General features: G+C 40.7%; 1 protein-coding gene across 1 annotated transcript in view; it reads right to left on the bottom strand.

The window, feature by feature from the left end:
• fbxl17 (F-box and leucine-rich repeat protein 17) overlaps positions 1-13,314 on the bottom strand; it is a 241,147-nt gene that overhangs the window by 61,031 nt on the left and 166,802 nt on the right. The window contains exon 8 of the mRNA XM_061038733.1: positions 10,047-10,123. Coding sequence (XP_060894716.1) covers positions 10,047-10,123 — 77 coding nt within the window. The remainder of the gene's footprint in view (positions 1-10,046; positions 10,124-13,314) is intronic.

Below are 13,314 nucleotides of genomic sequence, written 5' to 3'. Positions count from 1 at the left end.
GGTATTGAAATCTCCAATAACAAGGAATTCTAAGGTTTAACCCTAGAATAAAAAGAGCCAAAAGAGCTGGGGTGTTTTGTTTATTGAAAACCTCTGAAAGCATATACTACCCTTTTTATAGTTTGTTACATCTTATTTCCACATTATACTTCTACACCTTTTTGTGTTTATTGTCTTTACTGCTTCAATCTGCTCACCTTGCTTCCAATTCAGTTTTCTTTTCCACACACACACACACCAAGACAAATCAGCACATAGCCGCTCTAACCTCTACTCTGTTATGGTTTTTATGTTGTTTTTTTATGGGCCTTTTTATGTGCGGTTGAAAAACATTTTTGATCCTCCGATGCTTTTTCAACAATACCTTTTTTACAAGGATACAATCTCGTGATTTATAATTTCAAAAAGTTCCAACGCTTAAAAAAACCCCGCAGATCTTCAGTCTTATTTTTAACTCAAGTCTTCAGCGAGTGAAAGAAAGAGCAGTGGCGGTTCACTCAAATTCACTGACATTTCTCAAGTTCTTCTGGCGTCTCATAAAGATGCAAAAGTTGTGTTGATGTCTCTTACCGATAGAGAGCAGATGGGGAATTTCTTGTTGTGTAACAACACTACTTGGTTAAAGCTGGACAGCCTGGTCAAGTCAAGTATAGATGTGTCCTTGAGTTCCTTTACATCCCTCCCTACATAACAAAGCAGTAGTATGATTAAGCTGGGTACTAAGATCTATTCAAACAAACGTAATTGGCCTTCAAATAAAATAAAAGTCTGAGGCAGTCTTTCAGTAAAACCAAGGAATCTTAAGAATGACTGTCAGGATTAAACAAGAAAAGAAACATGATTATACAGCCTTTATTCACAGACCCAGCCAAACTAAACGTCAACCCAAGAAACCATATCCTTATTCTTACTCAACACACACGCTTGTATACACACAGAACCGCACTCCGCAGTGAAGGAGACAGACAGCTATTGTCTGCTGACTTTTTCTCTCCTTTGCAGCTCACATCAATCTGTCGTAGCGCTCTGCGCATTTTAATCGACTGCTTTAAGAGTTACATTATTTACCTACTGGATGCCAGACAGAGAGGAGCAAACAAGCTATTACACTATCTTAGTTTACATCGCATTATGGTTCACAGCACTTACACTGTATGTGGTGAATAACTGCTTGGTAAACAAGCAAGGCAGAGGGAAAACACACAAGAGCTTAAAAAAGAAATAGAGATGTGAAACAGGAAACGACAGGGGGATTTACAAGTTGATGTGTGGGAAGAGACAGAGCAACAAATCTACAGCCTTTGAGTTTGTCACCATATCACGATCATGATATTTAAACATGCTACATGTAAATTCAACCACTGATCATATGGGTCCTTCTTTTATTTTTTTTGCAGTGATTCCAATACTGTGTGACATTTCAAAAAGGGCAGTATGCCATACAGCCATGGCTTGCAAGAAACAGATTCTGTGCTGAGAGTTTGACGTGCACATCAATCCAACAAATAGTGAAGAATAATAAAGAAAAAATACTGGCTTGAGTTTAAAAGCTAGTGCAGTAACTCTTGAGCTTTCACTTTACCCTAATGGCCCCATCATACTGTATATTTAAGGTGGGGGGGGGGGGGGGGCAAACAATCACATATCATTTTCATCGGTCGGTAAGATAGCTACCATGCATTTTCAGCTGCTTTTATGCTAAGTAACCTCACCTTGTAAAAAGCTCTTTAATACTCTGGGGTCTGAGCATGTCCCCCCCTCTGCAAAGGAGACCTGCTAAAGTGCAACAAAAAAAACCTCACACAAAGGCTCGTAAGCACGCACAGAGCCGCGAAAATACATCAGTAAAGACGCACATGTGAAGCCATACTTCATTCTTTCTGCTGAAGGGGAGGGGCAGGGAAGCCCCATCTATCAACGTTCAGTGCATTTAGAGTAAAGCGCCTCAGATGAAAGTGAGAGCTGAAAGATGAATGGAAAGAGGAGATGAGAGGGGAAAGGAGAGGAAGAAGGGGTTTGGGTAATGGAACAGGGTTCTTCATAGCAGGGGAAAAAAAAAAAAGAAAGGGTGAAAATGAGGAAAATGTAGCTGCATGTTAAATATATGAGAGCAAAGAATGCAGTGATTAAATAAGAGAATAAGAGGCTAGAAATTGAGTGACAGCAATAATCCAACAAGCTGACACATGGGTAAATACAGATGGACATGACAATGAAATGCACAATCTGAGTAGCTCAGTCCTTCTTATACAACAATGCAACACAATCACACCGGTCTGGAAGATGGGCTGTCATTGTCAACATTTCTTATTAGGGGGGTTTATAGATGCAAAATAGGAGGGGATTCTTCAAAGAGGGAGCTTTTTTGCACTTCAAAATCCAAAGTTCCCATTCATTTTAGAAACACAAGATTCTATGGATGATTCATCTTTTTAAAAAACGACTTATTATATGGCTTTAAGTTTGAGTTATTTCAAATGAGCATCTTCTCTCCTCTTTCCTGCTTCCTGGTTCAAATCCCCGTTGGACACGGCCTCTCTGAGTGGAGTTTGTATGTGCTCCCTGTGCATGTCTGGGTTCTCTCCGGGTACTCCAGCTTCCTCCCACAGTCTAAAGACATGCTTGATAGGTCAATTGGTGTCTCTAAATTGCCCGTAGGTGTGAATGTGAGTGTGGCTGGTTGTCTGTCTCTACTGTATATGTCAGCCCTATGATTGACTAGCGAACAATCCAGGGTGTACCCCGCCTCTCACCCAATGACAGCTGCAATCGGCTCAGGCCCCCAGTGAAAAGTGGTATAGATAAAGGACGGATGGATCTTCTCTTTTGTTCATTGGGATTGGCTCATGGCTCTTAATATGACAATCTAGACGATAACAAAGTCAAAATAAAGCTGTGAATTTAAAAAACCTTTCAAACCTCAGAACCAATAATCTATCATTTGATGATGGTAAAAAATCTGGGAGCGATAGTAAACTTTTCGGGGGTCTAACCAATAGTACCACTGTATTTTATTTTATTTTATTTTTTTACAGTTTGCGTGCAGTTTGGAAAGCAAGAATTCAACTGACAACACAAAGTCGTTAATCAGATTTTGGTCTGTAATTAAATGCAGATATCTGTCTATAGCTTGTCAGATGATGGGTTCAGGTATGACAGAAAATGTTTTGTTTCGTATCTTAGTGAAATGCATCGTATATCACATTGAAAGGTATCATAGCCAATGTGTTGTGCCTTTTTTACTCTCCACACTGTTTGCTTTCCTAACTACTATCAGAAATCAGAACGCCCCTGACACCTGACAAACTTGTCCCTGGCCTATAGATCATGCACTAATCTGTAGAGTCTGCTCATAGAGACTGGCAGACAGATGATGGAGCTAAGTGACAAAGGATAAGAAAGTTAAAGTGTTTATGCAGACTGTGTTTTTGTATGTCATGAAGCTAAGCTGAGCCCCTACTTCATGTTAGAGGGGAAGAAAATTGTTTAGTGTTTATTACTGAAGAGGGCTCATACTCTGCCCCGTTGATTCAGCTGCGAGAATTCCACGTCCATCTTATACTTAAAAGTGCTCAACATGTCAGTCACCTAACACTGTCTGTGCATTAAATGAACGATTTTGAATTCTATCAGTCTAAAGGCCTGAATAAATCCCTCCCACTCAGCTACTCTTCAGCAGAACAGCTTGAAGTCCTCTAAAAGCAGACCAAAGCTGTGCCCTCTCTCCCCTTCTCACTCTCCCACAGGTGTCTCTCTGGATCCCGCGCTCGCACAGACGTACACAGGAGGCCGTGCCTGACAAGGTAAGGGATCGTGGGGAGGCGTGCAGGTGAAAGAGGGGAATTACCATATGTAAAGAACGGAGGTTGCCAAGGTCTCTCTTTTTGTCTAAAGGATAAAGCAGACGGCTTTAGAGGGACAAGATGAGCACAGGTAGATGTACACACTGAGGAGGGCGGACGCGCAAATGGATGCATGTGAATGCAAGACACGCACATAAAAGACGCACAGGGACAATGAGTGCAGGAGCGAGCGCAGACAAGGAGGTATCACTGTCTGTGCAGGTGTGTTGAAGGTAAAGTGTAGGCCACATGCTCTGTGTAGGTCAATAAGGAGGATGACAGTGATGGTGCAGAGATCTGATTAGCACTGGGAGCGAAGCTGAGGACGGATTCTCATCAGGATCAGCTTACAAACAAATGGTAGAGCTCTTCTACTTCTGCAGGGCAATGGGCAAACCAAACCCTTCTGCCTGAGTTCCTATAAGAGTAAGAAATGAAGGTGGTCCTGTATTTTATTTTGATTAAGCACATGTTCATTATTTCAAAGCGGTATACACTTGTAAGTAAATGCATCAGCAAAGGCCTGTTGTTTGGTACTTTTATTTTTTAAGGCAAGATAAGCATGGGAATTAGAGTATTTTTATTCTTGTAAAAAATACAAACAACCAGTCAATCTGTTTCTAGACAACAGCATCTCCAGTTCACACTACATATATGACCACAGAAGCTACATACAGTATGATTACTGAAAGTGTTGGAAAGTGTCTCTGCAGCCCTAGGAGCCTAGAAGTGGCAGTGATAAGTGGGCACTCTGTAGATTGGGGGGGTTACATGAGGGGGTCAGGACTTAAAATTGCTCAAAAGCATGCAGCTTGAGGGTCTCCATATGAAAAGATGAGTAACATAATCTACATAACACTGGGTTCCAGGGTACTGCTAAATGTTTTCCATATGGCTTCCCTGCTTTAGGAGAACGAGGGCTACAGACTGCCCTTGTGTCTGATTGGATGTACGCAGAGTGGTCTTTATAGTACTTCTGTAGTGATGAAAGTCTTAGTAATAAAATGTATTCACTCTTCTGAAATGTCTATTAATGTCTGTTAACATTTGTTATCAATGTTCTTGTGATGAGTTTTTAGTAGTTTATAAAACTGACATGTATGCCCTACAAAAGCAAACCTTCAACATCAAGATACACTAAACTAAAACTGTTTGGGTTTTTGTTACTGCCAGAAACCTTTGCCACAAGGTTGATGTCAGACACACAAACTGTAAATATTAATTTAGTGCCTGAGTGTACATCACCCCTCTGTTACCTCAAGGGGCTTTGGAAGCCCGGCGCTGGCGGTCGCCATGCTGGAAATGCTGTCTCAACCTAACTTGAAGACGACAGGCTGCAGAGGCGGGTTTTAAGTTCCTCGACAAACCGCTAAACTGGCCCGTCCATCAATCATACATGCATCTAAGCATGTATAACTTATATCCTTCAAAGGGGGGGGGGGGAGAGATTTTTGGTCAGAAAACACTACCTACGCATGTGAGGACAAACTAAAGAGTTGGATGTTTTTTTTATTCATATTCAAACGTAAAAATCATTTACTTTTGTTTTAGTTAATTCAATTCCTTTTTCTGCCACTGTAGTAAATCCTGGTGTATGGACATGTATGACAGAGTTGATGTACGCAAGTGCATGCAAACTTCTGTATGTGGGTGTTGATAGCTTTTTAACACGTCAGGATCACAGACATTAACTAGTGATAATTTGGAAAACACAAGATGCACTGAATGAAAGATGAAAGCTGGAGGAAATCTGGACAGGATGCTTTTGGAGATGTAACAACAATCTTTTAAAAATAGTTTCTATTATTCATCATCAATCATTAGTGACAGGTGAGAAAACCAAGCTACAGAAATACATATGAGTTTAACAGCTATATCAAAAAAAAAACAATGTGTCTAACAAGTAATTATACCAAATTGAATACAAACAAAATGGTGTTTCATATAATACGTTCTTTGGGGAAGTTTTTGTTATTCTTTCTCTGAAGCATAAATAGAGCTTTCAGTGAGATCATTACGCCAAAAAAGGCTCCATCCTCACTTTTTTTCCCATTTGTTTCCTCTTCCGCACAAAATAATCTCGGAAACCATCTGCCACCGGAGTAAAATTACATGTTGCCTTCTCTCTCTCGTTCTGTCATCTAAACCTGTCTTTATGTCTCTCTCTGTCTGTCCTCAAGGCTCCTATAAAAATCACACAGGAAGCCAAAGCCGACAGGAAAAAACAGAACACTCTAACGCAAGAGGCTTGTGGACATCTCAAATGCACTCAGAGAGGCCATTAATAAAAATAATTAGCAGAGGAGATGGGCGGAAAAAAAAAAAATCGGGGGGCCAGCTTGGCTGATGTAAAATCTCATTTCTGTTATTTAATTTATCCGAGGCAGGAAATCCACCAATCATGTTGTTAGAGTGCTGTGCTCCAGCAACCAGCATCTCTATCCTGGGAGGACATATGATGTACATACACACACACACACACACACACATAAATACACACAGATCCAATCATCGGCCAAAAGGGGGCCGGAGGGGTCATTAGTGAAGGAAGAAGATCAGATATCACCAATTCATCTTGGTCAGAATGATTAGAGAGACAGAGAAAAGGAGAGGGATGTAAAGGGGGTGGTTGTGTGCATTCCTGGTTTAATGTACTATTGTGATCTGTAAGTCATTAATCAAACACCCAAAGAAACACGCCCACTAAAAACCTCTCACACACACACACAATATCACACACAGTTAAAGCTCAGGTTCAGAGGGGTCAGGGTGATTATTGTCATGGTTACTCACAGAAGTCAGCAGCAAACTGCGGCTCATGTAAGAGGGGAATCATTTAAGTGAACACTCTGTGGTAACGTACAAAACAACGACAACTACGCTGTGAAAACCTCTGACAAAAGTGCCTGGCATTAAAGCTCTTATATCTGCTGTCACTATGAATAAAACCACATGAGGAACATCAAGCTGAAGCAGAGAGAAACAGATAATGTTTATAATTGTCAGCTATGTCAGAGAAGTAGTCAGTAGCTGGAGTTGAAAATGGCTAACCATCTCATTTCCTAGTCAGAAAAATAATAACGTTGCTTGCCAATAAATCTAGATTGGGGGAAAAAAAAACATTAGGAAAAACTGGATGGAACTGCCTTCCAAGATGACACCCAATTCACTTCTTTGACAGTTTTCCACTGGCTGCATTAGCTAAAAACCTTTTTTTTTTTTTACTGGCCTCTACAAAAGTTCTTCTCCAGTGAGCCACTTGAGAGGAAACAAGTTAGAGACTTCCTCTGAGCAAGCCAGCTGAATTTCAACATGTTCTTTCTCAAATTCTGGTCATGGAGGAGTCATTTCTGGGCGGTTTGTGTCAACCGTGTCATGTGGTTGGTTTAGTGTGCAGCCTTTAATACCAGTCTGTAGTTTGGCTACTGGACCAAAAATACTTCATATATATACCCCTGAAGGTCGGGGGTTAGATCCCCAGCACCTGCAGCCACATGTCTGATATGTCTTTGGGCAGGACACTTTGCCACTGTTTATGAATGTGCATGAATGTGATTAATTCATTCTAATTGTCACTTTACACAGCAACCTCTGCTATCAATCTTTGAATGGGTAGGTATGACCTGCGGCGTAAAAGACTTTGAGTAGTCAGAAGACTAGAAAAGCGCTTTACAATACTAAATTTCCAACATGGCGGCTGCCATCATCGGCTTCTAAAGGCCTCACCAAAACCCAATTGGTGATGTCACTGCATCTATGTCCATGTATTATACAGTTAATGGTCATAATGTGTCACCTGAAACACCTGATTGTGATTCTGTCCCTGAACATGCTTTATTGCATGGGTTTCTTTGTATGAGAATTTAGTTCCAGTTTACAGTAATTTCAATGATCATCCAAATACCCCAAAATAAGCACAAAAAAAAAAACACAGCAAGAGGGAAAGAGTATGTTTAAATTGGAAATGTAATACAGCTAAAAGTGCAACAAGTCTGTATAAAAAGAATGTGCATGATGTTTTAAATCAAACAATCCCTTAAGTAGGCAACTCACTTCATATATTTTATCCATGTAAGTAAAGGGGTTAAAATACAGCATCATAAAAGTCGGACTCATGTCTGCTGTCTATGCCAAGATCACATTCTAAGTCTCAGTGGGCTGTGATCCACACCAATACAGCCCCCGACTCAGCCTAAGCTCCCTAAGCTCCGGAGAGAACACCATGGGACAAACAAGCAGAAGGCTTGTTTTCTCTTATCTCATTAGTCCCTTTGTGCAGTTTTCAATGAGCTAATTATTCAGACAATAGCAAGATAAAAACAAACAAACAAGTGAAGCAGTGTTTGTCTTGGACAGAAAACTGGAATAGAGCATGACTATCAAAAGCACGGGCTACTGTCTCTTTAAGATCAAATGCAAAGTACACCTGCTTTAAGAAGCCAATTTTAGGGAAACTCCACGGGGCAAACAAGCACAAGAGTCTTACGTTTGCAGTCTTGTTAGGCCCTTTGTGCAATTTACATTTTTGACAGGGGAATTCATTTAAGCAAGGGGGGGGGGGGGGTTTATCAAAGAAAATCAAGGGAAAACAAGTTCAAACACTCGCTACAGACAGTGCATGGCACATATTTAAATAAAAAGTCGGATTAAACCTAACTTAACAATCAAGATCAAGCAAGTAAATAAAAAATATCAGTTTGATCTTTCACACATCACAATGCAAAAGTCTGGGTTTGTTTTGTAAAATTGAATTGCATCACCTTACAGGTAGACTCAATGTTTGTTGGTTATCTCTAACAGACACATTTTAAGTTGATTCTGCCCCTTATTAAATGTTCATTCATGAACTACTTACACTTTTCACTTCAGTTTCCTGCCTCCAGACAGACTCACCTGTACCTCTGATCTCCTACAGAGCAACTAGCCCCGCCCCCTGTCTCTCTGTGTGTCTCTCTCTCTGTTTGTGTCCGCAGTATGGACTGTCTTTATCGACACGTTTTTATTTTTATTTTATATTGGTGATAAGGTGGACAAAATGAAACAAGAATATGTAGACAAAACATAGACATGACAACTGAAGCGAGAACAAATAAACAAAGACAAAAAATAAATAAATGAATAAAAATAAAACAGACAAAATAGACACAAAATAGAAAAACATAAGCAAAGATACAAAGCAACAATACAGACAAATACATTTAAATGAGATGAAAGTCAAGCACTGGTTTTTATCTTCAGGTAGAGTGTTAGAAAGGTGTGAATGCGTTCGTGACAGCGTAATGCATTAAAGTGCGGAACATAGTGGGGAGTAGCGAGAACACAAACAAAACTATAAATTAATTAATTAAAAAATAAATAAAAAATTAGTTAGAGAAAAAATGTATATATAGATCAATCTGTCTTTATCAACACGATGTTTAATCAAATGAACAAAGGTTGACTTTTTCTCATCACAATTCTTTTTTTTTACAGCATGTGAGCAAAGTGTGGAGAAGAAATGAGGTTTAAGATGTCTCAGAACGATCGTACAGAACGGGGATCAGAATGACATGAGAGCTTTTCACAAGGTTTTAAAATACTGACAGTAGTAGTCTCATATGTAAACACGCCTCAATCAATGCACTGGCATGTATATGTATGTCTCTGTGTGTTTCTTTGTAGAGTGTGTGCTTAAGACAGGTATGGGAATGGTAAAGGCTGAGGCTGTATGATCAGTGATGAATGACATCAGAGTGGGATTCATCTGTGTCAGTTTTTCTTCTCTTATTCTGTGATTGTTAAAAAAAAAGCATTGCAACACCTCCTCAGATACCCCAAAGTAAGAAAATCAAATAACTGATGCAAGCCTTTCACTCTTGATGTTTTAGTGCAGAAATAATCCAACTCAGCTGTGCATTGTATAAAAAAAAACCAAATTACTCTGCAAAACTAGGTGCTAAATATGTGTAGAACATTTCTACACAAAGTTAGACCCACCGACTACAATATCAAAATGTCTGAATTGCACCAAAGAGATCCGACGAACATTACTTTATTCTTGTTAAACTTTCCAATAATATTTTTACCGTTTGCACGTCTCGTTAGGGGCCGAGTCGTAAAATCAAATGAGTCCTGAATCATTGTAGTGACAGAGGGTAATAACGGTTGTGATAATAATGTTGGAGGTTGACTGCAACAAAGGGACAGTGATTGGAAGTATCTTACCGTGGTCTGTGATTTTACAGGACACCAGATAGAGCTCCTTCAGACTCCTACCCTCCTTGGCGATGATTTCCACACACCTGCGGAGAGACGAGGAGAAAGAAGGAATGTTTTAAAGTGTCACGGGAGGCATCTTCGCAGCTCGGTGTTTTGCCTTTTGCTTTTTCACGGAGGCAATTTTTGACTCATCTCAAATCTACGCGCACACTGAGCGGCTTTCTTGTCTTTTTAAAAACTCCTTCTTTCACACACGCACACACACACACGCACACACACACGCACACACGCACATGATTATTCCACAGCAAAGGTTAAACAGTACTGCTACAGGGTCAGAACTGTTCACACATCCTGCCTGCGCTTCTTTTAACACACACACACACACACACACACACACATTAATAATTAAACACCTGATCTGATTAAAGAACATGCACTAACACAGCAGGAGTACATGAATGTGTGTGCATGTGCATAGACACACATGTATGGTTGGCGTTCTCTCTTCAAAGAGATAGAACTGGATTGAGTCGGGGGGGGCTGCCTGTGCCCAAAGGACCTACAGCATGTGTGTGCGTGTGTGTGTGTGTGTGTGTTTGTGAGAGAGAAAGCGAGTATACTCCAGGGAGGGCCGAGGGGAAGATCAGAGTATCTGTATCAAATGATTCTCTTTAAATGCCTCTAATGAGAGGAGTGTGTGCAACAACTCGATTTTGATCTACGCGTTTGACCTATTAACCTTCAGGAGAAAATGTTTTGATCTTTATGCTGGTGTTCTGGCATGAATATTTATGAGACAAAACAAAAAAAAAAAGACAAGCACACACACATGCAAACACACACACACGTACAGTAAGGCTCTGGCATTAATGTGAAAGAGGAGGGGAATGATTGTTGAGCTGTCCTCTATCATTGATAACAATATTGAGTTCTGGTGCTCCGTGCTCATAGAAATTCACGCGATATGACTGACAACCGATGTCGACGGAATTGCATTGTTCACCTCACTCTCTATCTGGAGGGCTTATCTCACTACAGATGAGTGAGGACTCATTTAGAGGATCTGAGCTTCCTTTCTGTCATTGTTTTCCAGCAAAACACGAGAGAAAATAGGATGCAGATCAACAGGAAGTTCCAGTGCTCGAACATTTCCTGCATGAACAAAGCCTGATTTCTCTGTGTTGTTTCTCGCTCCAGGTTTTCGTTCAAGGTGACACAATTCTTGGATTTGGCTTGATGTGTGACATATCACACTGCTGGATGACGGAGGAAGACATGTTGGTGAGAGAAAAGTTCAAATGTGTGTCATATATTTTAAATCCTTATTTCTGAGGCGGAGCCAAAGCTGTTAAAATGTGCAGCGGCTTGTCTGCTTTAGTTCACTGGGCTGCAACTTCATATTTCACATTTTATATTAAGTTGTGTTGCCATGGAAGCCTCACAATGTCATCAGGATGTACTTTTTTTTTTTTCCTTTCTTTTCATTGTCCTCCCAACCTCTACTTTTTTCTGTGCTCCCACTCATTCTTTTTCTATCTCCTACCTTCTTCCCTCTACCTGGCTCAGTCTTAGAAAACAAAAAACTCCACTCTTGAAAATATCAAAAGACAGGTTGCAAGTGGTCGTTCCTGGCTTCAGACGAGCTTCAGTTCAGCCAGCTTGTTCTCACAATATGAAACTGTACATCTTGGGGATTTGGTATTAGAGCTTCTAATGAAGGAATGTACGGGGAAAAGTCGGATGAGGAACAGATAAAAAAAAAAAAAATGAGCGCAGTGATTCAGGGATGCAGCGACGAAGGCCGAGGCGGAGTGCATCCTCTGGGAGCTTGTTACACTGTGCCCAGGGTCAGAGCAATTAGAAAGCAGAAAGCAATTAGATCAGACATCAATGAATGAGGCAGTGAGGGAGGAAAGATGGAGTAGAAATCTTTATACCGATGCCGTAGTAGAAGTAGAACATAGAACATGATCGGAGACTGACAGAGGATAGGCAGTGTTAAAATTAGTCAACTATGACGATGACGAGACGAAACTCCGCTATTTGACGATTTGATGAATAATATTACTTCATCATCTAATTGATGAAAATGTGACGAAACGAAAACTACATAACAAGTGAGGATTATCACGTCCTCGATAAAGAAGTGTTAAGCCCCCTCAGCTGTTCTAAAATCATTGTAAACCATAGCAGACTTCATCAAAGGTGTGTGTGCTGTGAGTGCAACAATGTGCAGCCTGGAGCCTGGAGCCTGCAGGTCCGTGAAGCCCCGCCCCCTGGAGCTTCTGCTGCATTCACGTGGTGTCGGAAAACATCGGGAAAAAGATTTTCCGAGTTGTAAAATGCACATGAACACCTGCTCAAGTCGGACCAATAACTGGGAAACTTGGAAAAGAATAAGATGCACGACTTCCCCGACTTGATGTCAGAATCGTCATCAAATGGAGGGCAAAATATTTTTTTGTTAATCTTAACATACTTTTTATTAATTCACGTATTGCACATTTACTTTTTTAACAGTTACATTTCACTGATCTTCTTTGTAGCATCAACGCTTGTTTGTGCTGTTGTTACAACATTCCGACTTTCCGAACTTAAATCATGTGAACACACTGAAGTGGGAAGAACGACTTCCCAACTCGGAAAACTTGGACCACCCGAGCAGCACCTGAATGCAGCATAAGTGAGCTTCTGATGATCAAAATAAAAGCTTGCGTCTGATTTTGTTGACTAAAATATCTTCTTTTTTCGTCAACTAAATTGATGTGGAATTTTAGTCAGTGACTAATTGACTAAATTAAATCAATAACAAATGACTAATATCTGACTAAATATAAAGGACATTTTCGTGAGGAGACTCTGACTAAATTAGAAAAAGGAGTGAAGATTAAGACTGAGTTAGAGGAGCAGGCTGGAATTAGGTGAGCAAGTACGGAGCAGAGAGCGAGGAAAGTGAAAGCTAAGACCTGGTTCATGCCACATGAAAGAGCCTTCAAGAAGCAACAAGATCCCACCCACCTCCTACTCAAACCCCACAAGGCTCAGCTGACATGAATTAGTGATCTGCTCGCTTTCAATAATGTACAGAGCTCGTGACAAAAGTCCCCGGTCAGACGCCACGTGCATACTGAGCGTTTCCATAAAGGCGATGCTGCAGGAGATAATGTTGAGAGGAGGACATTGGGATGCAGGGAAGAGGCAAACAGGCAACAGTGAGGCGGGGGGGGGGGGGGGGGGGGGGGGGGGGGTGCAGGAGAAGCTGCTGATGATG

This window comes from Labrus mixtus, chromosome 5, assembly GCF_963584025.1.
Source record: "Labrus mixtus chromosome 5, fLabMix1.1, whole genome shotgun sequence".
Lineage (NCBI taxonomy): Eukaryota > Metazoa > Chordata > Actinopteri > Labriformes > Labridae > Labrus > Labrus mixtus.
The sequence above is the reverse complement of the archived record's forward strand: the minus strand, read 5'-3'. Positions and strand labels throughout refer to the sequence as shown.